This window comes from Vigna umbellata, chromosome 5, assembly GCF_029865625.1.
Source record: "Vigna umbellata cultivar VRB3 chromosome 5, Vumbellata_1.0, whole genome shotgun sequence".
Lineage (NCBI taxonomy): Eukaryota > Viridiplantae > Streptophyta > Magnoliopsida > Fabales > Fabaceae > Vigna > Vigna umbellata.
Window position 1 is genome coordinate 25,082,523 of NC_142169.1, and position 23,886 is coordinate 25,106,408.

The 23,886-nt window shown below is 31.7% G+C and overlaps 1 protein-coding gene across 2 annotated transcripts; it reads left to right on the forward strand.

The window, feature by feature from the left end:
* Positions 1 to 8,880: 8,880 nt before the first annotated feature.
* LOC124823908 (ETO1-like protein 1) lies at positions 8,881 to 17,958 on the forward strand. 2 transcript variants are annotated; one of them, XM_047296231.2, is made up of 6 exons: positions 8,893 to 9,093; positions 9,327 to 9,514; positions 9,641 to 11,350; positions 11,828 to 12,119; positions 16,703 to 17,012; positions 17,377 to 17,958. In XM_047296231.2, exons 2-6 carry the CDS (start codon positions 9,387 to 9,389, stop codon positions 17,595 to 17,597), a joined length of 2,661 nt encoding a protein of 886 aa, XP_047152187.1. In that variant the 5' UTR covers positions 8,893 to 9,093; positions 9,327 to 9,386; the 3' UTR covers positions 17,598 to 17,958. The 2 variants fall into 2 exon arrangements, with proteins under 2 accessions (XP_047152188.1, XP_047152187.1); XM_047296232.2 differs by lacking the exon at positions 17,377 to 17,958 and having other exon boundaries at positions 8,881 to 9,093; positions 11,828 to 12,114; positions 16,703 to 16,876.
* The last annotated feature ends 5,928 nt before the right edge of the window (positions 17,959 to 23,886 follow it).

Genomic DNA, 23,886 nt, shown 5'->3' on the forward strand with positions numbered 1-23,886 from the left:
ACAAAGGCTTTTTGTAGACGTGTGCGTGTTGGTTATGTCTTCGGTTTTATACTATGAAGAAACATATTCTTACCCTTGCAGTGAGGAAAGGATGACACGTGTCCGTGTGTCGTACGGTACATGCACCTTCTAGCCTTTCCTCCTACTCGACTCTACCACCTTCCCACGTCATTCTTGCCAACTACGTTTTATTTTCACCGGTTAATACACTCTCACACTCTGCAACTTTTGATACAGTGATTGAGAACGATGATACACTTTCACCTTAATTTTATACACAGTATAAATATTAAACGAATATAAAAGATTTATGTGTAAAAGTATATTTTTCTTTTTTTTTCTTTGTCGTTACTAGTTGGAAAACAAAGTCGGTGTGTATTGTCCGTATGTTTAGGTTCTCTGTTTTTCAGTTCTATGGTTTTTGTTAGTCATTCGCTTAACAAAAAATATGGTTAAAAAATCTATTAAAAATCTTAAACATAGATTTTTACAACTTTAAATAAACGGCCATACTATTTTTATACTTTCATTTTTCTAGTACACTTATTTCACAACTTCATAAATTATTTTTTATTATAATATTCTATTTAAATTTATTTTTATTATGTTAATATATAATATTTTATTATACAAAACAATCGTCAAATGAAGGTAGATAGAAAAGGTAGTGTGTCAAATAATATTTTTTCTTAAATAAAAGTTTCATTTTAGCTCTTAAGAGAAATGGTTAGCTTTTGTCTCTATGTAATTATGTTTAGTTGTTGCTTTTTATATAAAAATAATTTAACAAAGGTTTATAGAAGAGTTATATTATAAAATCCCAAGCATAGCTAACGCTTTAAGGAGTAAGAAGAACATTCAAGTTCCAAATTTCAATTCCCGTCAACGAATATATCCTTCAAACTACTATATAATGCATACCAAGAGTCAACAAAAAAGAAAGGGCACCACAAAGGCCCAACAATCATACCATAAAAAAAGGTTACTTCCATAAATTGTATAAAACATACAGGCCTTTTAAAAAATATTTAATAATATATAATGTTTCGCTTAACTTTTTTTATTTGTTGTTTTAATAAAAAACAATTATCGTAATTTAGTTACGTGTTTTAAAAATCTTTATTGCAATTTAATTATTGTATATTAATTAGTTACAAATATATTGTAAAATCTATTTATTAAAATATTATCTAACAATGTTAACGAAAAATAAATTATATATTTTATAGTAATTTACACTCTTCTATTACTTTTCATTAAAGTCTAGTTAAAGATACAATATTATAATGTACGTCCTCTCTTTCCATAACATATTAAATTTTCGATTTATTGAACCCTTGATGTTCCATTTCAAAAACTGAAAATGAAGACACGTTTTGTTATTTGATTTAGTTCATTGGAAGATACTTACTTTTTTTTTAACTATCTCTTTCAATGGCATTTATATACAAGGATGCTTATATAATAAATTAATTAGAATATTCATTTTTATAGCATTTTTTTAAAATTTAAGTGAATCATTATCACATATGTATTTTGTTCATCTTATGTCTTTTTGTCATCCAAAAAATTTGTCTTGTAAAGAATTTTTTTTGTTTAATATGTTTTAGTTTTCTTCCTATAATCACGCATATAAAGATAGAAGATGAAGATATATATTGTGATCATTATATTAATAAGGTTTTTCTCATTTCTTAAGAATTTTTTGAATTCATAAAACATTGGATGATATGCATCATTTTGAGAAGGGTTAAGGTTGGTATCTATGTCTTGAGCTTAGACATAGGGTGCCTAAGATTTTTGATGAAGTTGAAGCTCTAGAGTGATTGTCTTTGGTAGAAAAAGAAGAGAGGGAAGAAAGATAAAACCAATCTAAAGAACATTACAACAAAAAATTGTGGTTCTAGAAGAAAGATTGTCTAATGACATTTGACAATAATATTCTAATGGACAACGATGCATTCATAAGTATTAAACCCATACAAATTTGAATGCATGATGGAATGACAAGAATGTTGTACTGGTGTGAATAAGAAATTGATTTTGGTGGGAGAAGCTAAACATGAGATTTTTTATTATAGTATTAAAGGTGAAATGGTACCATTTATGTGAAATAAGTTTCTAACAACTAGGGAAGAATTAAAAAAAACATATATACTTTGCAAAGGTTCACCATAAAATACTTAATTTCATTTGACTTTCAATCAACATGGAGTAATTTTGTGGCATTAGCGTTTTGGCCGCATGAATGAAAAAGAGACAAAGATGTTATTTAAAAGGAGATTTATTTAATAATCATATCGAAACTTTCTACTCTTATGAGCATTACATGTATGCTATAAACATACATTTTTTAAGGTAGTAAACACAATCAAGACTTCGTTGCCCAATACCTCATTGAATTATACTCATTCTTATTGTTGGGATCTTTAAGAGGTGTCATTCAAAAGTGTACAATATTTCCTCTTTAGTGAATATCGCTTAAACAGATGATTCATTACTCAAGTTAATATTAATTTACTAGAGGAAAAATATTTCCAAATCACAAATTTCTTGCTCAAGGTAAAAAGTTGGCATAACTTAAATGATAATTGTTCTTTTCAAATGATGTTGAGACAAAAAAAATACTAAAAAATATCATTCAAGTTAGAGTTTCTTATTTAAAAAAGATTGCAACGAAAAAATGGTTAAATATGTTTTGGTCTCTTAACTTTCAATGAAAATTAAAATTAGTCAATCTTTGAAATGTTGGTCCAATTTAGTTTTTAAATTTTATAAATGCATGAATTTAGTTATTTTAACCAAATTTTGTTAAATTTATTAAATATTTCAAAAGTGTTTCTCAATTAATATTGAAGCGGAAACATGTCAATGTAAACAACTCAAATGTTCATGAAATGTATTTGAAACCTCAAATAAACTTAACAAAATTTGGTTAAAATAACAACAAAATCTACACATTTATAAAGATGAAACACTAAAATTGATCTAAAGTGTCAAAGATGAACTAATTCTAATTTTATCTAAAATTAAGGAAAGATAAACATATTTAACCAAAAAATATATATTTAATTTGAAGAATATTGCTAATGTGTGAAACATAAAATACTTTATTTATATTAAGTTTAAAATTCACAAACACACACACATATATATATATATATATATATATATATATATATATATGGGTTTGTTAACTCGCGTAACATTTTAAAGTGTATCAAATTTTAGTTGACAAAAATACCCTCATATAATATGCATTCGAAGTTAAACAGTTCTCTGTGCACCTCTATTCTTTCTTCGTGCACCTCCAAAAATTCTTATTATGTCCTTTCAATTAGTAATCACCGACCGGTTAAAACTTTATCAGCGTTCGAACACCAGCTACAATTATTTTATTTATTTAACCGAAGTTTGAATGCCAATTAAGAATTTTTTTAGACGTTTGAACGCTGGATAAGAATTTTCTTTTTAGTTTACTTTTTTTTATTTTAATTTAATAATAATAACAGTAATAAAATATATTAAAAGAATTAAAAATGTAATATTTTAAACTAAAAAACTAAATTAAAAAATATTAATTTAAATTTAATAATCAAATTTCTTTTAATATAATAAATAAATAAATAATTTAATATTTTTAATAGAATAAATAAATAAATAATTTAATATTTTTAATATAATTAAATATATATTAATATTTTAATTTATAAAATATAATTTATTAAACAAAAATAAATGAAACATATTATAAAATTAGAAAAAAATGTTAACAGTAATTGTTGGAAATACGGTTAAGATATAAATAATTCAAATCCGTATTTTCAAATACGGTTAATGTCAGACCTCGGAAAAACGCACCCAAACCCTCCTGTCAGTCATTTAAAACGCATCCAAAACCCTCTGCGCGGACGCCAGGTGTCAGGCAACGAGGATTATAAAATCAGATAATGGAAGACAGGTATCAGCGAGTGAGCGGACGTTCGTTTTGAACGAGAGAAGCAAAAATCTGATTTTCTGAAATTCCCATTTCACTCACTCTGCATGCACCCTTCTTCCCCAAAACTCTGAACTTTCCATTTCTCCTTCTTCTCTCTAGAAACTCTCCCTTCTCTCTACCAAAAACTCACATTTTCTCTGCTCCGACCACTGTTCAGGCACCGTAGGAGCATTCCCGGCGTCTCAAGCTTCATCTTGAACCGAACAAGTTTCAAGTTTGAGTGGGTAAGTGTATCTGTCCTTGGTCGTTCGTCTTTTGTTACATGCAAAACCAAGTTCTGGTTGCATGCGGGGGTGTAGTCTAAGATATTTTTGGTTTTCTTGCTGTTTGGTTTAGTTTGAAGAATTATTGATCGTCGAGGGTAGAAAGATTGTAGTCGGGCGAACCAAAAACCTACTCTTAGGACGTTAATCACTATCCAGGTAAGGGAAGCTTATTTAATTTAATTTGTATGTTTATTGTGTTGTATGAACAATCGTTAATGGACTGAAATGAATATAATGCATGATGGTTGATATGTTGGATTGTATGAATGTTGATATGAGTGTTATGTAGAGTATGATTTATTATAATGATATAGATTGTACGAAGAATGCAAATTGATTTTGATATGAATTTATAAAGTTATGAACTGATGTATTGAAAAATGAGTTGAAGATAAATGAGATCTGAATATGAACTTTCCCTATGATAATGTACGTTCGTCATTGAGCGGTCCTTGACCGTTCGATGTTTATAGTAAAATCCTTTGAAATTGAATTCTTTCATTTGGGAAGAATTCTAGTTGAGGACGAGCGCCTTCTTGTAATAGTGCTATGTTTGAGCATTCGGCCAAACGTAGTGTACCTGAGTGTTACGTGAGGAACTGAAAATCTTGTAAACATGTATTTGTATATTCTGTTATTCTTAAACACTGTCTCCAACGTGTCTTATCATATTTACTATTATTAATATTTCTATTATAAGTTTAAATTAGTGACAGGTCTCACCCAGGCTCTCGTAATGAGTGGCGCTCGGTCTTATACCGAACGCTCGTACTCATTTTTAATTTATCAATCTTGATGAAACAGCGTTCGTCCAATTTCAGTAGAATCTCTTTTACCGTGTTCGGTCATTGACTGACATTAGGTTTCTGTATTTGAATTATTCCAAATATGGTTCTTTAACATCTTGACTTGTCTGCATTCGTTGGATCCAACCTAGAGCCTCCATACTTGATTTATAAATTGAGTGTTGGTTTGAACTCCCGAGAGTCAGTTCATTTAACTGATTCACGATGTAAATAACGGTCGTCATATATTATATAATTGTACCCGGTTCATTCACTAAATCTAATAGTAACTCTTTCGGTCTTATTCTACTCTGGAACGGAAGATTTCTCGGCCCCGTTCCTATCGTTCGTCCTCGTTCTGAAGAGGGATGAACGTTCGGTATTTGATGTTCTTAGAAATGATGATAAAAATGACACTAAAGTGAAAGATTATAAAGGATGAAGAGTATATGAGATAAATAAAAGGTTGTGGATTTTGGACGAGCGTTCCAGGGAGGAACGACTCTTGGATGAATATTGGAATTGTAAAGTATGAATGTGGAAATGCTTAGCTAACGGTTCATCCTGATGTTCCGTGAATACTCGTCCTCACGTAGAGGAGGGTAGGTCATGTGTGGGAACGGCAGGAGGTCCTAGTCCTTAGGGGTACTTTGGACGGAACAGACTAACCTCGGGTGGCAGCTGATGAGAGAATTCCAGTTACCACATCACCCGAGTGCACGAACGTCGTAGCTACACAAAATTCATACATCCGGATAGTCAGTCTAGTAGTAGGCCTTGCTTGAATCGTATGTTGGAATGTATTTGATGTGTCTGAATATGAGAAATGTATGTTATTACTTGAATTAAATTACATAAGCTTACCCTGTGTTTTATTGTGTTGTCTCGTCCTTGTACGTCCGTCTTGTCATTGCAATGATCATCCGTGTGGATGTGAGCAGATGGAGATGCGCTGTTGGAGGATGCGCTGGAAGAAGAAAATTTGATAGAAGTGGAAGTGAAGACCGAGCAATAGGAACGTTCGGCTAGTTTGTGGTAGTTGGTCTTTTGGTAAGGTGATCGTTCGATCACCTTCTCTTTTAGTTTTGTATGACCGTTCTGTATTGGTTTGTAAACCGTTCGGTCAAATAGCATTTTTCTCGTACAGGTTAAGTTTGTACCTTATGTAAGGCCGTTCGGCTATTGCTGTACACTCTCTTTTAATATTAAAAACTGATCTGTGTTATTGTTAATTGTAATTATTCTATTATATAGTTAAATGCTATATTTTTGGGATGTTACAGTTAACATACTATTTTTAAGTTTTTTTTTAATTTTTTTAATATGTTTTATTTATTTGTTTAATAAATATTTTATAAATTAAAATATTAATATATATTTAATTATATGAAAAATTATTAATTTTCCTAAACATTTATTAAATAAAAAATATTTATTTATTATTGAATTAAAATAAATAAATTTTTAGTTTAATTATTTTTTAATTTAAAATATTAAATTTTATTTTGTAATAATATTATTATTATTAAATAAAACAAATAAAATAAAAGAAATTTAAAAAAAAATTTAACCAGCTTTTAAAATGTTAACTAACATTGGGTGATTATTAACAAAATGGACAAGAATTTTTGGAGGTGCAGAAGAAACAGTGAAATTGTAGGAAGAATTGCTCTTCTATATTTTAAGGTTATTGAATAAATTTTTTATTTTTTTACTTTAAATTAAAAATAACAATTATTAAAATACCCATATATTTAAAGAATGATTTTTTCTATAAATAGAAATTTTTTTGTTAACTAATAAGAAGTTAAGTTAACAAACCTGTGTGTATATACATATATATATATATATATATATATATATGGGGTTTGCTAATGTTTTTTCAGGTGATATATTTTAATAATGTGTACCGGGTTTTAGTAGACAAAAATACTCTTATATATCATGTATTATAAGTTTTAAGATTAAGGGTATTTTAATAATTTTTATTCTCAAAACTAAAAAAAAAAAAAGAAACCTCTCAAACCCTTACTCACCTCTATCATTCTTCTCCACCCTTTCTCTTTCATCTCTCTCATTTCAACATTTTCTTTGTCATTCCTACTGTAGTCCCAATTGAAAAAAAATCAGAAACACTTGTCATTAAACAATTTGCCTTTGTAAAGAGTTAAGGTTCATTCCAGATCTCTTCAATTTCACCGTCTTCACTAACCTCTATAATTTCATCATCTGCATATGTTAAATCATTATCTCTAAAAAAACTCTCGAAGCCAAAAATTAGATAAAATTATATGCGACAAAAATTATAAAATGAAAACTCATTATAAAATCATTTTTTGTAAGAAATTGTTTAACAAAGAGTATTTATGATTTTTTCCAAACCAATTACCAATTCCTTTGATGTCATTATGCTTGTGAAAATTAGATAAGACAAAAATTATAAAATAAAAACTCATTATAAAATTATTTTTTGTAAGAAATTATTTAACAACGAGTATTTCTTATTTTTTCCAAGTCAATTACAATTACCAATTCCTTTATATGTCATTATGATTGTGAAAATTAGATAAGACAAAAATTATAAATGAAAATTCATTATAAAATCATTTTTGTAAGATTGTTTAACAACTAGTGTTTCTGATTTTTTTCAGTTGGGGCTACCATAGGATGACATAGAAAATGTTGGAGTGAGAGATGTGAAAGAGAAATGGTTGAGAGGAATGAGGGTGAGTAAGGGTTTGGGAGTTTGTTGTTTTTTTTTAGTTTTAAGAATGAAAATTATTACCTTAAAACTTAGAATCCATAATATATGAGAGTATTTTTGTCTACTAAACCCGGTACACATTGTTAAAAAATACCAACTGAATGTACGCAAGTTAGCAAACCCATATATATATATATATATATATATATATATATATATATATATATATATATATATATATATTTAAAGAAAGAATTCTTGTACATAGAACTCTTACAAAATTCAAAATAGAATTGTTTCACAATTATTTATAGTCTAAACAAAAAGTCTTAACTCAATGTCCCTAAAAAAGAGAGCATAAAAGTGCAAATAAATAATATCCACATTCTTGTAGAAATTGAAATATAAATTTATAAAGATTATAATAAAATAATGAAAAAAACAATTTATTCTTACTAGCGTGAATATAGGTTAATTTGTCGATGAAATCCGATTGAATGTATCACGTTTTTGTTATTTCTTTATCTGAAGGACTAATTATGTGGTTGGTGTTTGCACGTTATCATTTTCTATCCTTCTTGATTGAGATAATGCTATTTATATAGAAAAAAATAACAACATATTTTGTAATTACAAAAATACCTAAACAAAATATAAAATAAGATGAATAATTAATGAGAATTAAAATAAAATATAAAAAATATTTCACTAATGAAATATTATGTTTTGCAACCACACAGTAGAAAATTTACATTAAAAATGAAGATAGTAAACTATTTTCACAATAATAATTAGTTTTCTTTTATAAAAGGACAATGATTAATTATATGCATTTGTCATATGCAATTATGCATTTCCAGTCCACATCTAAAGTTTTATCCTATAAAAAATTATACAAAAAAAATTAATATTATTTATAGATTAGACTAAAACATTGTAATTTTTCACATGCGTTTGTCTATTGGATTTGAAAATAAAAAAATGTTTTGGTTCCAAATATACCTTTTTCAAGTTACTGTTTTTTGACTTAATTTGTTTTATATTTTAGAACAATACCTTAAAATTCAAAAAGATATAGTTATTACCATTTGAAAGAAAATCAAGTCTGGTGTAACAGTTAGTTTCAACTTTCAATCTCCAATTTAAAAGAAAAAGTTAATTTGTATGGTCTGTCTCCAGGAGAAGGAAAATGAGATACTTTCCCTATCACCAAAAAGCAAAGGCACAAAAAAAAGTTAGTTGAAGTCCCAATTTTCCAATTTGATTTTCCTCTGCAGATTCAATTCATAGTTGAGCTCTCTCTATCGATTCATTTGTTGCATTTTCCGAGCTGATTAGGTGAGTTACATTTTTCTGCTTGAGATCTTTCCTAGACATTAACCATGTGGGCATGTTTTGTTTTGTGCTGAACTCAAGAGACTAAGCATATTGTAATAATCAAATTTAGTCAATTTAAATTTCGTTTTAGCTTTTGTTTTATATTATAGCTCGTTGGTTGGGTGCACCAAATCCTTAGCTTGAGATTGATTGCTGTGTTTGTTGGCAATGGAATGTGCCCCCAATTCGTGAAGTTTGGTTTTTGAAGTGGTGCTGTTGTGGAGATCCGGGAGTTGTTTCGTCTCTTATGCCCCATGAGGAGTTTCTTCCCTGCAGAATCCTGTAAAGAGACGCATCCAAATGCTTTGAATCCTCAGTCTTGGCTTCAAATTGAAAGAGGGAAACTTCCCAAGTTGTCATCGTACCCTTCCTCTGCCTCAATGTGAGTTTTTCTCTCTGAACGGGTCCTTTATTTCAATTGAAGTTTTCCCTTTCTGCCAATTTAATTAGGTGTTTTTGTTTTTTGGTGGGGTTGGGATGGGATTTTGTTTGCTTTTATGTACTTTAGAGAATCTCTGGTCAAGGTCCCTCAGCCAGCTGTACGGCCTTTCTATAAGCCTGCTGATTATGTGGAAGTTTTGGCGCAAATCCATGAAGAGCTCGAGTCTTGTCCTCCACAAGAGCGGTCGAATCTGTTTTTGTTACAATACCAGGTCTTTAGGGGCCTTGGGGAAGTTAAACTGATGCGTAGAAGCCTTCAGGGAGCTTGGCAGAAAGCCAACACTGTTCATGAGAAGATTATATTTGGGGCATGGTTGAAATATGAGAAGCAAGAGGAAGAACTAATAGCCGACTTGCTTGCCAATTGTGGTAAATGTGCGAAGGAGTTTGCACCTGTAGATATAGCATCTCATCTTCCATTTGATGTAAATGTAAGTTCTGTGGGGAGAATGACCAATGAGAACTGCATTTCTCAAAATGTTACTTTTACAATTGGTGATGAAGAGATAGTTTGTGATAGACAAAAAATTTCTGAACTTTCGGCACCATTTAATGCTATGCTAAAGGGGTATTTCAGCGAATCACGTGCTGAGACTATAGATTTGTCTGAAAATAATATCTCTCCATTTGGTATGAAGGCAATAAGTATTTTCAGTTTGACTGGCGGTTTGATTGAGGTCCCCCCAAATCTTTTATTGGAGATATTAGCTTTTGCAAATAAGTATTGTTGTGAAAGACTTAAAGATGCTTGTGATAGAAGACTTGCATCCTTGGTTTCCTCCAAAGAAGATGCTGTAGAGCTCATGGAATATGCTCTTGATGAGAATTCAACTGTACTTGCTGCATCCTGTTTACAAGTACTTTTGCGTGATCTTCCAAACTGTTTGAATGACAGTCGGGTAGTAGAGATATTTGTTCATGCTAATAAGCAGCAGCTAGCAGTAATGGTTGGGCCAGGTATATTTGCACTTTTCTGTTTCTTAAGTGAAGTTTCTATGAACCTTAATTCTAGTTCCGACAAAACAGTTCATATCCTGGAACGGTTAGTTGAGTTTGCTGAGAATGACAAACAGAGAATCCTGGCTTTACATCAATTGGGATGTGTAAGACTCTTACGGAAAGAATATGATGAAGCACGTCTTCTTTTTGAAGGGGCCGTAAACGCAGGCCATATATATTCTGTGGCAGGTTTAGCTAGGCTTGACTTTATAAAGGGCGACAAGTTTTTATCTTATGAGCTGCTGAGCTCGGTCATTTCATCTGTTACTCCACTTGGATGGATGTATCAGGAAAGGTCATTATACTGTGACAGTGACAAAAGGTGGGATGACCTTGAGAAAGCAAGTAATTTGGATCCTACACTTGCATATCCTTACATGTACAGGGCTGCCTCTTTGATGAGTACGCAGAATGCTCAAGCTGCACTAGCAGAAATCAATAGGATTCTTGGGTTCAAACTTTCACTAGAATGCTTAGAAATACGATTTTTTACCCATCTGACTCTTGAGGACTACAAAGCAGCTCTATGTGATGTTCAAACAATTCTTACTTTACGTTCAGATTATAGAATGTTTGAGGGACGTGTTGCTGCATCCCAACTCTGCACACTTGTGCGTGAGCATGTTGAACGTTGGACAACTGCTGATTGTTGGGCTCGGTTATATGACTGTTGGTCTGCAGTTGATGATATTGGGTCTCTGTCTGTTATATACCAGATGCTTGAATCTGATGCGGCAAAAGGTATTCTGTACTTCAGACAGTCATTGCTTCTCCTCAGGTATGTTATGAAATTTTTGAAGGCTCTTGGAGTCAGTGGTCAGGGACTTAGTTTTGCTAGAAATCATAGTAGGTCCAAACCTCCATATTTGGTATCTGTCATTAATTTTTCCAGCCTTGAACTTAACTCACTGTCACGTGTATTAGGAACCTAACACGATACTTGGTGTTTTATGCTGACAATGTTGAATCATATTGTAAATTTCATGACTAAGAACATGACATTGGTAGCTACTTTTGATCTTCTGGCTTTACTTGCACATGGAAATCTGTTTTTTTGAAGTTGTACATCAGTGATAATAAACTCAACCATTAAGGAGGAAGTATCCATAGAACATTATATTTTACTTTGAAATACACGTTATCCCTGTAAAATTGTGTCTGTAAAGGAAGCTTCTCTGGTTTCTGGGTCTTTATCTGTCTAAATACTGACTTTGATATGATGCCTCTATAAATCTGATGTATTTATTTGACTTAGGTTGAACTGTCCTGAGGCTGCTATGCGGAGTTTACAGTTAGCTCAGCAACATGCATCAAGCGAGCATGAACGACTTGTATATGAGGGGTGGATCTTATATGATACAGGTCATTATGAGGAAGGACTCCAGAAAGCAGAGGAGTCTATTAGTATCAAAAGATCTTTTGAGGCATTTTTCCTGAAGGCCTATGCATTGGCTGACTCTAGCGTAGATCCATCATGCTCACCGATTGTTATCTCACTTCTGGAAGATGCCTTGAAGTGTCCTTCAGATAATCTGCGCAAAGGTCAGGTATGGTTCTATTGTACCACTTCTACAAAATTATTTCACTAGTTAGAAACTATGAAGAGAAATGGAAAATTATTAGAAACGAATGAGAAAAATGAACAAATTTGTTGAGTAATTGAGAACAGGAGAGAGGTGGTCTCTTGGAGGCTTTCCCCTTCATAAATGGTTTCTCCTTTAACACACAAATTGTCATATTTACTTGACGAATCCCTCTAATCTGATTTTAGCAACAACCACTTCTAACTAACTAATGGACTAATTGGCTATCAATTGCCCGTATGCAGTCCTCTTTATACATTCTAGCAATACATCCCAATTTACATTTGTTTGCTAAAAGACTTCCAATGGACTTAACTATCAACTGACTCCCACTTTGGCTATGTACTAACACTACTTTCTCTGCATTTTGTGTTGGGGCCTTATGTGTAATGGATGGCCTTAACAAGGGTTGACCTTGAATTAGCTAGGTGAAGCTGGCCAACCAAGTGTTGTGTTAAGAAGTGAACTTTAAGTCTAATTTAACTCCACAAAATCTAGTTGTAAAGTGAGGTTGATTCCACAAACATCAAACTTCGCTTGGATAGACTCTAACCAAGCTCTGATACTGTGTTAAGAAGTGGACTTTAAACTTAACTCAACCCCACAAAACCGGTTTGTAAGATGAGGTTTACACCCACTTATATATTGTGAATTGGCCTTATCTCTAGTCAGTGTAGGACTTCCAATATTTTGCATGAAATCTAATATTGTAGTCTGAAAAAGATATATATTTTATGCCCTTTTTGGTGTTTGATTGGAGTAGCCTTTCAACAACCAGCTTATCCTTGATTGTAGTGGCTTTGGCACCCATAGAGGAAGAAGTGTACTCAGAGATTCCACTTTGTTTTAAGGAATAAAATATGTAGGCTGAAGAAAGCCTTGTGTAGACTTAAGTAGCCCCGTGCTTGGTTTATGAGACTTATTCACGCTATGATTTCATTGGGGGTTTCATTAGAGTCAAGGTGACTATACTCTATCAAACATTTCATAGAAGGGAAACTTACTCTTATCTTGGTCTATGTAGTTAATAATAATATGATTGTTGCGGGATGATGAACATGAAAAATTGATCTTCAAAGAAAGGCTTGTTGCTTAGTTAGATACGAAGGATCTCAAAAAATTAAGGTACTTCCTTGGGCTACAAGCCATCTAGTGGGAAAAGCCATTTTTTATCTCTCAGAAAGTATGTTCTAGATCTTCTCAAAGATACAAGTAAAATTGATTGCAAGGTGACTATAGATCTATAGAACAAAACCATATAATTATGAGTGATGATGATAGCTTTGTAGCAAATAAAGGTCAATATAAGAGGCTTGTACGAAAGCTCATTTACTTAGCTCACATCTAACCAATGGTCAGTTAGTTCATGCATGATCCAAGAGAGTGACACTTATAGACTGTGAATCCTTCAATATCTGAAGCCAGGTCTAGGAAAGGGATTGTTGCTCAAGAAAGATGGAAAATTAAATATGGAAATGTATTCATTGGTGCAGACTATGCAGGCTCTGTTACCAATAAGAGGTTCACCTCAAGATATCACATGTTCTTAGGTGAAAACTTGGTGACTTGGAGAGGTAAAAACAAAATGTAATTACAAGGTCCGGTATGGAAGCTGAATTCAGAGCTATGGAACAAAGTGAATGTGAAAAACCTGTGATCTTTATTGTAATAATAAATCAGCTATTAGTATTGCTTATAATACAATTCAACATGAAAGTATAAAACGCATCAAGATTAATTGACACTTCATCAAAGAAAAACCGGATAATGGTCTTATCATTACTTCCTACATCCCTTCCAAACTTCGGCCTGCAAAAAGGCCTTTCCACACAATAGTTTCTTAATCTCATATGCAAGTTGGGTATCCCTCTGCAACAGATTCCGGTGATTGTTTGATGTAAACCTCCTCTTTTAAGTCACAATGCAGAAAGACATTCTATTGTTCTTGTGATGCAATATCCATTGATAAGAAAAGACAGACAAAAAGTATTTTGGTAAACAAAATAATCTGCCACCATAATCATGGCCAAAAATCTGGTCATAAGCTTTAGTCACAGCTTGAGCCTTTAATTTTTCCTTCCATATGTCTGTTAGGGCTCATGATGACAATGAAGTCCCCTTGACAACCAACTGTATTTTTTTCGAGAAGTGCCTAGAACAGAATATAAGATTGGAATTTAAGACTGTCATCTCATTAATTATGGTCTGTCTCCATCCTCGACAGGAAAGTGTTTCTTGGACAGTTCACTATCTAACTATATTTTGATTGTCATTGATCACTTTCAAAGTTGGCTTTTAACTGTGCGGGTTCCTTGGCACCAAGTAATTTTATCAAACATCTTTGAAACATCTTGCAGAGAATAATTTTGATTCTAAGTATGTCTTGGGAATTAAAAATAGAAATACAGGTGCAATACCAAAGCCACACATAAAAAATAACATACCAATCTAAGAATTTTACATTTTTGTTTTTCATGATATAATATAAATATGTGAGATTAATATTACGAAATGATGAGGAAGTTAATGAGGATGTTACACATGATACAAGTAAGATGCTAAAATGGAGAAATACATCGAAAATTATTATTTATAATCATAATATGCTTACCAAGCTCAGATATAAGTTTTGCGGCTGTACATTTGGTTGTAGTATGTGGTTACGAATGTCGGGCTTTAAAGGGCCGAGAAAAATGTGGGAGTAGAAAAAATTGAGAATGTTAAGATGGATGCGTGGCCATAAGATAGGATAGGATTTGAATGATTGTATGCAAAGAGACATTGTTGTGGCACCAACTGAGGTAAAAATGATAGGAAATTAATTATGGTGGTTTAATCATGGACATATAAGACCACTGTAAGCACCAACTAAGAGGAGACTGTGTGGTTTTTAATCTGTGAAAAAGGGAGAACTAGACTGATATTAGAGGAAATTGTTACCAAGAATTTCATTGTAAAAAATGTCTCTAGAGATTTGGTCTTTCACACAGAGTCATATGACATCATGTGATGTATGTAACTAGTCTTACTCCCCGGGGTAAGGCTTTTGTTCTTACTGCTGTTGTAGTTTCTCATTTGTTATAATTGGGGTGCCTGAGAACGCAAAGTAAATGAAGCCTGTGATGTAAGAGTCAAATGCATTGAATTTCTGCAGTAAATGAAGCCTGAGAATTCAAGTAGGCATAAACAAAAATTAATCAGAGAAGAACTTGAAATAAGACAGAGATGGAAATGTTACAATATAGCAAATTGATAAGTCAATGAAGATTCACCATAAAGATTGTCATCTTTGATAAGAACCTGAGTTGGAGACGTCAAGGAAGATTCGCCACAAAGAAATCCATCTTTGATGAAAATCAGAGTTCGAGACGTCACAATTTATCAAATTGATAAGTCAAGAAAGATTCGCCACAAAAAATTCAATCTTTAATAAGAACTAGAGTTCTAATCCAAGAACCAAGATAATCATCTCTCAATGAAAAACCAATTTTCATATAATGATCATCCAAGGTGTCTATAAATGTTTAAGCCACCTAATAAACCCTAAAAGAAAACTCAAACAACGAATCAAAAAATAACTTGAAAACTCAAAAATCGACTTGGACTCGTTGCCCAATGAATTCACTCACCTAGCGTGTTAAATTAAAAGAAAAATACAAATAGATTTAATTGCATATAACTATTCTATAATTGTGCTCCAAGCCATTATTTTCATGTTCTTCGAATTCCAATCTTCACGGAGCATCATAAGCCTCAGGTAGATTTGTTCTTCCAAGCATTTGCTCTTTGACAAGCATTTGCTCTTTGACTTTATTATAGGTCCTTTCAATTGAAAAAGTTCTTTCTCAAGTTCTTCTACTATAGGATCAAGGGATAATCTTCTATCACTCCTTCCTTCTTGAAGCAAATTTGTTCATACCACTTGAAGATTCAGGAAATAGTCCTGAATCACTTTCCTTCTTCACTTTGATAAGAACTTGTTTGAACAGGAGGTCCAAACTTGATAATGACGGGAAGTACAAGATATTGAGGCCCAAAAATTGCAAGCTTTATTATTGATTTAAATAGGAGTTTTCCTGTGTGAATTACTAGAGAGAAGTATTTTCTAATCCTCACGAATTATTATTACGATTTACACAATTTAATTAGTTTTAGGGATTGACTCGCTACACCCAATATAGTAAAGCATATAATCTCTTTCCTATTCTATATGCAGAATGTATAGTCTATATACTAGGAACATCCAAACATTGAATTGATGAACTATTTATCAGGCTTAAATGAAAATGCTTATTTACCCCAATCTCTCTGCATTCTAATTTCTGGATTTGTACATTCTTGTATTACGTGGTTATAAGTTTTGGCCAGTCTGTGGAAGTCCAGAATAAGAACTATGAAGCGATGTTGTTTTAGCTGAACTGATGAACTCGTAAAAGTTTTCGGCTATTATACTTTTACAATTTGCAATATCAATATGTTTCTCCAACTTTGAACATAATTAATTAGTTGATTAACGACTTGCATTTTCATTTCCATTTAATTTTCAGGCACTGAACAATCTTGGAAGTGTTTATGTTGACTGCGGTAAATTGGACTTGGCTGCTGATTGTTATATCAATGCCCTTAAAATTCGACACACCAGAGCTCATCATGGTCTTGCGCGTGTTCATTGCCTCAAAAATGACAAGGCTGCTGCTTATATGGAAATGACCGAACTAATCAAGAAAGCAAAAAACAATGCATCGGCTTATGAGAAGAGGTCTGAGTATTGTGATCGTGAACAAGCAAAGGCAGATTTGGAGATGGTCACTAGATTAGATCCTCTTCGGGTGTATCCTTATAGATATCGTGCTGCAGGTTAGTGTTTTACCTAAGGATAATAAATATGCAACATCTGGGCCTTTTCTGCTCGAGTAGATGAATGCAACCATGCATCTGCGTGAATATTTACGTGCACAAGTGGCATGTTTTAGGATCCTTGTTAAACATTTTTATTTGCCAGTGATATAGTGTATTTGAAAGAACAGAGATTCCAGTTTTAAAGCATTTACTACATGTTGAGTGTTGGTTATTGTGATGTTATAAAGATCCGTTCCTTTAGTGATTATCTTAAAATTTCCAAATATTAGATTTTGTCCATTATTGTTGTCATTGTTTTGGCCGCCATGTTTTAATGTGAAATAGATAGATTGCTGAAGTGTTTTGGTATCTGTGGTTGCAGTATTGATGGACAACCACAAGGAAGAGGAAGCCATAGCCGAACTCTCGAGAGCAATTGCATTTAAAGCTGATTTGCACCTCTTGCATCTACGTGCAGCATTTCATGAACACAAAGAGGACGTGTTAGGTGCGCTAAGAGATTGTCGTGCTGCGCTCTCAGTGGATCCAAACCACCAAGAAATGTTGGAACTTCATAATCGAGTCAATAGACACGAGCCGTGAGTTCAAAACATGATCACATAGTAGATGGAATCAATTGCACGTTCAAAATATGGCTGCACTGAAAAAGTTAGTCATGCCTTCAGGAATTGACATTATAGTGATGACCACCATTTGATGAGCTGAGTCATGAAAATCAAATTTGTAACATAGAAAATATAGTTAAATATTGTTATCTTGTCTATAGTAATGAACGTGTCAACTATTACCATTTTTTTAGCCCCAGGGGAGTAGTCCCAATTTTGTAATTGTTAATTTTTTTTTTTTTTGGGGGTATATTAACGTGTTGTTTATCTCCCATTTGTTTCTCGGTTAAAATGGTGTGCAAGGCAATATATTAAAATATTTATTTGCTGCATTATAACATGGTCTTTAACCATTGGTAGTAGTAACATGGATGAAGTATTCTTAATCCATAGAATTGAATTCTTTTTTTTTTCTCTGAACAACCTACTTTTATTTACTTGGAAACTTAGAAAAAAAAAATGTAAATAAAGCCATGAGATTTACTAGCAAGCTTCACCTATGTGAGTCGTAGGTTTTTTTGGTTGATTTTCTTTACCTTTCAAAATTCAAGATACTGTGGGTTATTTCTATTTTTCGAGGATATATTTCATAATTATCGTTCTGCCTTTATAATATAATTGGGTTGGTAGGTATTTAATATTATTTTCGAGGATATATATATATTATATTTAAAAAAGTGACCATAAATGAATTGTTATGGATAGAATATGATCATTTTCATCCTTATGTTTAAAAATAAGTTTAATATTCAATTCTATATCTATAAAGATAGTCGTTTAAATTTTCGGTGTTATATTTACTGTACAAATACTAACTTTAGGAAATTGATATTAAGTAGATATTGAAAAATATTTTCAAATTTTTTTACAAACAAACTCAATTAAATGTTTATGAGATTATCTAATATTTTATAAATGCTACAAGAAAAATTAGATTTACTGAACAAAATTCATCAATAAGCATAACAATGTCAATACAAATAAAATTATTGACACCTCGTTAATAAATTTTATCATTGTTGATAATTATCGAAAGAAATATTAATTGTTAAAAAAAATCACTAGTAAAATTTGTCCTAGATAACACCATTTAGTTTTCTTTCCCTTCCTTTTCTTTTTCTTCATTTTTTTTTCATTTTTTTTCTTTTCCATCTGCCTCTATTATTGTCGTTCATTATGGTCACCAGTGTCCTTCATCGTTGTTGGAGTTGTGTCCATCACCTTCATTGTTGTTGGAGTCATTGTTAAAAATTAACGTCGATTGTGAAGAGAACCCATTGTTAAATATTTACATACTACTTGAATTTCTGTATTCTTGTGGAGACATACAATGACAACAATACAATGACAAAGAATACAAATCCTCTAAGTCAATTTCAATGTGTTCAACTAAATGATTTGAAATAACTAATGTAGACAATCCTAATACAATGAAAACATATTTCAAAATCATACAAAGTATAATGCATTTTCTCAATGCAAACAAAATTTCAAAAGTTATCAAAGTAAAAAAATATAAAGGACACCCAGAAACCTACCATGATAAATATAATCTAATGAAAACATTGATAATAACACAAAAATCAAATCAAATCAAAACATGTTAATAGAGTTACAATGAAATTTTCAAAGTGTGACACAATTAATAATGAGATAACGAGTGACAAAAAGAATACAATAGACCATACATGAAAGAATACAATAGACCATACATGAATTGTTATGACAAATACAAATATAAATGTTTACAAAAAGGAAAAAGGAAAAAAAAACGAAATATTCACTATAATTACATATTGATCATACTATGATCAATGTTTTTGAAACATTTATAGCGATGTAAGTATAACAACACTTCAAAAGCAATCATCATCATATCATATGTTTAACATTATTTACAAAAGTGTCATAAAACAATTTTACACAAGATTATAAAAATTGATTTCATACTAGTATTTTACAACATTCTTAAAATTATTTCATACTAGTGTTTTACAACATTCACTCTGGCGGGATATAATTAAGCTATTACTGCTCTTTGGTTATAAATTTTAAACTTTAGTGAGTAAAGAACTTACAAATATGAATTATGTTAAATTGGTCTAGCAAATGCATTGATTCTACCTAACACTATTTCGTTTTACATGCAATAATTTATGAGGAGCATGTATATTCCTATGCAATAATTCATTGCGTGATTTTGCATGTAGAATTTTTATTTTATAGACGTCTTTAATCAATTTCTTGAATTGAAGTTTACATGTTGTAGTTTATCCTTGTGCTAGAACTTTTCGGAACATGGTTGACTTTGAATGACTCCTACTAAAATACTAAAAGTATTGTGGTAAGGATAAATTTGTTGTTTTAAAATTATTTTCTTATTTTGACAACACCGTATTAAACATATTGTCTTCAATAAATGGTATTATGTGTCTGAATCATCTTAAAATAAATTTCAGTTAAACGTTTTACAACTTGTATAGGGTTAAATACATGTGTTTGAAATTGACGATAATTAAATTAGGTATTTTTTTATTTCTTTTATAAAGTAAAATATTTAATGTTAATAAATAATAAAGCATAAAATTAAATATAATAAATAATAAATAATAAATTCTTCTATTAAGATATTTTTTATTTTCTCTTCTATTGTTTTTTAAATTTCTCATAAATTATACTCATCTCTCACTCTCATATGCTTTCTTTTGTCTTGAAAAAAAAAAGATAGACACAAACTCATTATTTTTACTCTTATTTCCCTTATGTTTTCTTTTATTCTTAAAGAAAAAAAAAAGATAACTTTCTCTGGTTTCAAATGAAATATTAATTTAATAGTTAGCATCTTTTTATTTTATTTTATGAGCCTTTTGAATATAAATTTTTATGGATATAAAAGGAAAGATCATGTACTATGTGTTTTTCCATAATTGAATTTTAATTATAACTTGATTATACCATATATTTTTCTTTTAGTAATCACGTCTCTCCATTTTTTATTAGATTATGATAAAAAGTATTAATCTTAAAATATTTTTAAAAGTAAAAAATAGGTAGATTAATGAAAAATAAAAAAAATAGATTCATTTTTTAAAAATAATAAAAGAACGTTGATGGAAACATTTATATTTAACTTCTTCGTACTAATAATAATCCAATTATTTAATTAGATGAATCTTTCTTAAAGTTCAAAAAATTACTGGTGATTTATTTCGTATTAGTTACTTGAAACATAATTATATTTTCTACATTAAAGATTATCAAAATAAGATCACAAAAATAAAATAGGAGATGAAAATTTCTTCTCAACTGTAAGAACCCATTTAAAACCCACAAAAAACCCCATTTGAGTGGAAGCCAAATGTCAAGGAAGAGAGCTGGAAATCAGAGAGTGGAAAACAAGTGACAGAAAGAGGTTGGGTGTTCGCTAATGACGGTAGGAGTAAAATTCTAGGTTTTCAAAAGTTCACGCCACTTCTGCATGCACCCTTCTTCCCCAAAGCTCTGAACTTTCATTTTCTCCTCCTTCTCTCTAAGATTTCTTCATTCTCCCTCTACAAAATCTTACTCTTTTCTTCCTCCGATCATCAAACAAACCACACCTGAGTACTCCCAGCGTCGAGGGCGTTCATTTGAACCGATCAGTTTTTGATTCCGAGCTGGTAAGTTCATCTCTCCCTCAGCTGTGTGTTTTTTGTCGCATGCAAACCCAGATTTTTGGTTGCATGAGTCGATCCTCTCATTATGAGTATTTCTGGTCTTGTGTTTGATTTAGTTTCTTAATGCGTGACTGTAGAACGCTAAGGTCTCTGGTAGAGGCGAACCATATGCTACATTTGTGAACGTTCGGTTACGCTTAGAGGTAAGGGAAGCTTATATAATTTGATTTAGATTCTTGCTTTGTATGGATGCATGTTCGTTAATATGAAATATGGTTGTTACTGCATTGTTGGCTGTATGAGTATATGAATCTAAGAGATGAGAAACTGGAATGATATTGTGTTGATGATTTGGTTGATGATGAAATATTGTATGTTGTTTAAAAGTATTGATGATTAATGAAAGCCATGAAATGGGTAGGGATGTTGTCGAGAGTCAGTATTGACCATTCAATTATACTTGAGTATTCGGTCTTGGACCAAGCGTTTGTTTTAGTAGCGTTCGTTCTTCATAACTGTTTGGTATTAGACCAACGCTCGTTCGATATAGTGTTCGATTTTCTTGTGGACTCGGTTGGAACTGTATTCTTTCATTTGGAGAGAATTCTAGTTTAGGACGAGCGTCTTCGTTTTGTAATATTCGTACATGAGCGTTCGGCCAAGGGTAGTCGTTCCTTGGTATTTGGTTATAAACTTCAGTATATCTATATTCATTTGTATATTTCGTTCGATCTTGAACACTAGTTAAATGATATCGTATATGTATTAAGCCTTTATTCTATAAGTTTAGTAGTGTTTGGTCTCACACCAAGCGCTCGTACTAAGTAGTGCTCGGTCTTACACCAAGCGCTCGTAATAAGTAGTGCTCGGTCTTACACCAAGTACTCATACTAAGTGGTGCTCGGTCTTAAACCAAGCGCTCGACCTTGATTTAGTAATATGATTTTTAAAATAAGATCATTGGACCAAACTCAATAGCGTTCGATCTCTACAGTGCTCGGTCTTCGACTAGCACTCGTTCTCCTTGATGTTAAACTCATTAATAAAGCTAAGTATTTATATCGTTCGGTTTCTTCATATAATTACGTCCGTTATTATTATTTGATGTCCTATAGTATCAGTTTCTAATGGTGTTCGGCCTAGAGTGTTAGTACTCGGCCTAGGCTTTACGATGTTCGGTTTGAACTCTCAAGAGTCAGTTCATTAAATTGGCTCACTTGGTAAATAACGTTCGAGTCTATTAGCCTCTGAGAACTATTATTGTATTCGGTCCCTTTCACAATAAGTGAGTAACTCTCTCGATTTGATCTGTTTTGAGTTGGAGACATCTCGGTCTTACTTCAAGTGTTCGGTCTTGTTCCGGATTAAAAATTAACGTTTGGTATTTGGTATCCTACGAGATCTTTATTCAACTTGGTTCAGCTGAGGTTTTAATAATGAAAGATGATGGAATATGATATGGATGAAATGACTTTGGTTATGAAAGAGTGTTCTGGAGAGGAATATCTCATGATTTGATATTGGAATGGTAAAGTATGAATGTGGTCAGACTAAGCTGTCGTTCATCCTGACATTCTAATGGTCACCGAGTCTCAAGTAGAGAATGGTGGCGCATGTGGTGAGAATAGCAGGAGGCCTGGTTGCGTATAGCTTGGGGTTCCAGCTATCAGACTAAACTCATGTGTAGACTTGGGTTTCCAGCTATAGTGAGGGATGAAGGGCTAACCTCGTGTGGCGGCTTAGGTTTCCAGCTATGGTAATTTTGATGGTTTTCTAGATTACCTTTCCATGAGTGCACGAACGTCGTAGCTACACAGAATTCATACAGTCCAGACAGTCAGAGTAAAAAGAACCGACTTTGCATGCATTGTTATATGATTATGGTTGGGAAAAGTATGATTTTTGTACATAATGGTTTTTATTAGACTTGTGTTAAATATATGTTGATATTTGAATTAAATTACATAAGCTTACCCTATTTCCTGTCTTGTCATGTATTCCCGTTCGTTCGTCCTTGTCATTGCGATGATCACCTTATGGGTGAGAGCAGAAGGAGAAGAGATTGCTGGAAGAAGCATTGGAAAAGACGGACGTAAAGGTCGAAACTTAGGACGCTCGGTCAGTTATTGGCCTACTCTTTTGTAGGAGCGTTCGATCATTCGTTTACTTTATCTTTTGATTTGACCGTTCAGCATAGGAAGGGTTATAAGTCGTTCGTTCTATATTTGTAGTCATTTGCACAGTTTTAACTCTCTGCTATTTTTGTAAGGTCGTTCGGCCATAACCGTACGTCCTATCTTTTGTAAAAACTGAGCTATGATATTATTATATGTGATATTTCTATTATATAGTTTTACACTGTATTTTTGGAATGTTACACCAATAATATAATTATTTGTATTGAAAAAAATTTAAATATTTTAGCTCTGATTCAATCATGAGTTTAAGAATATAACAAACAATAACTCTTATATATATATATATATATATATATATATATATATATATATATATATATATATATATATATATATATATATAATGTTTTTTATAATTACATAAATTAATTATATATTTATTGTATTAATGATAGTAATTAAATATATATTT

Bases quoted from the DNA above. Each gene is read 5' to 3' on its own strand.
- LOC124823908 (XM_047296231.2), top strand. From the start codon at position 9,387: ATGAGGAGTTTCTTCCCTGCAGAATCCTGTAAAGAGACGCATCCAAAT. The intron at 11,351-11,827 runs GTATGTTATGAA...TATTTGACTTAG, and splicing joins CAGTCATTGCTTCTCCTCAG to GTTGAACTGTCCTGAGGCTG. The intron at 17,013-17,376 runs GTTAGTGTTTTA...CTGTGGTTGCAG, and splicing joins TTATAGATATCGTGCTGCAG to TATTGATGGACAACCACAAG.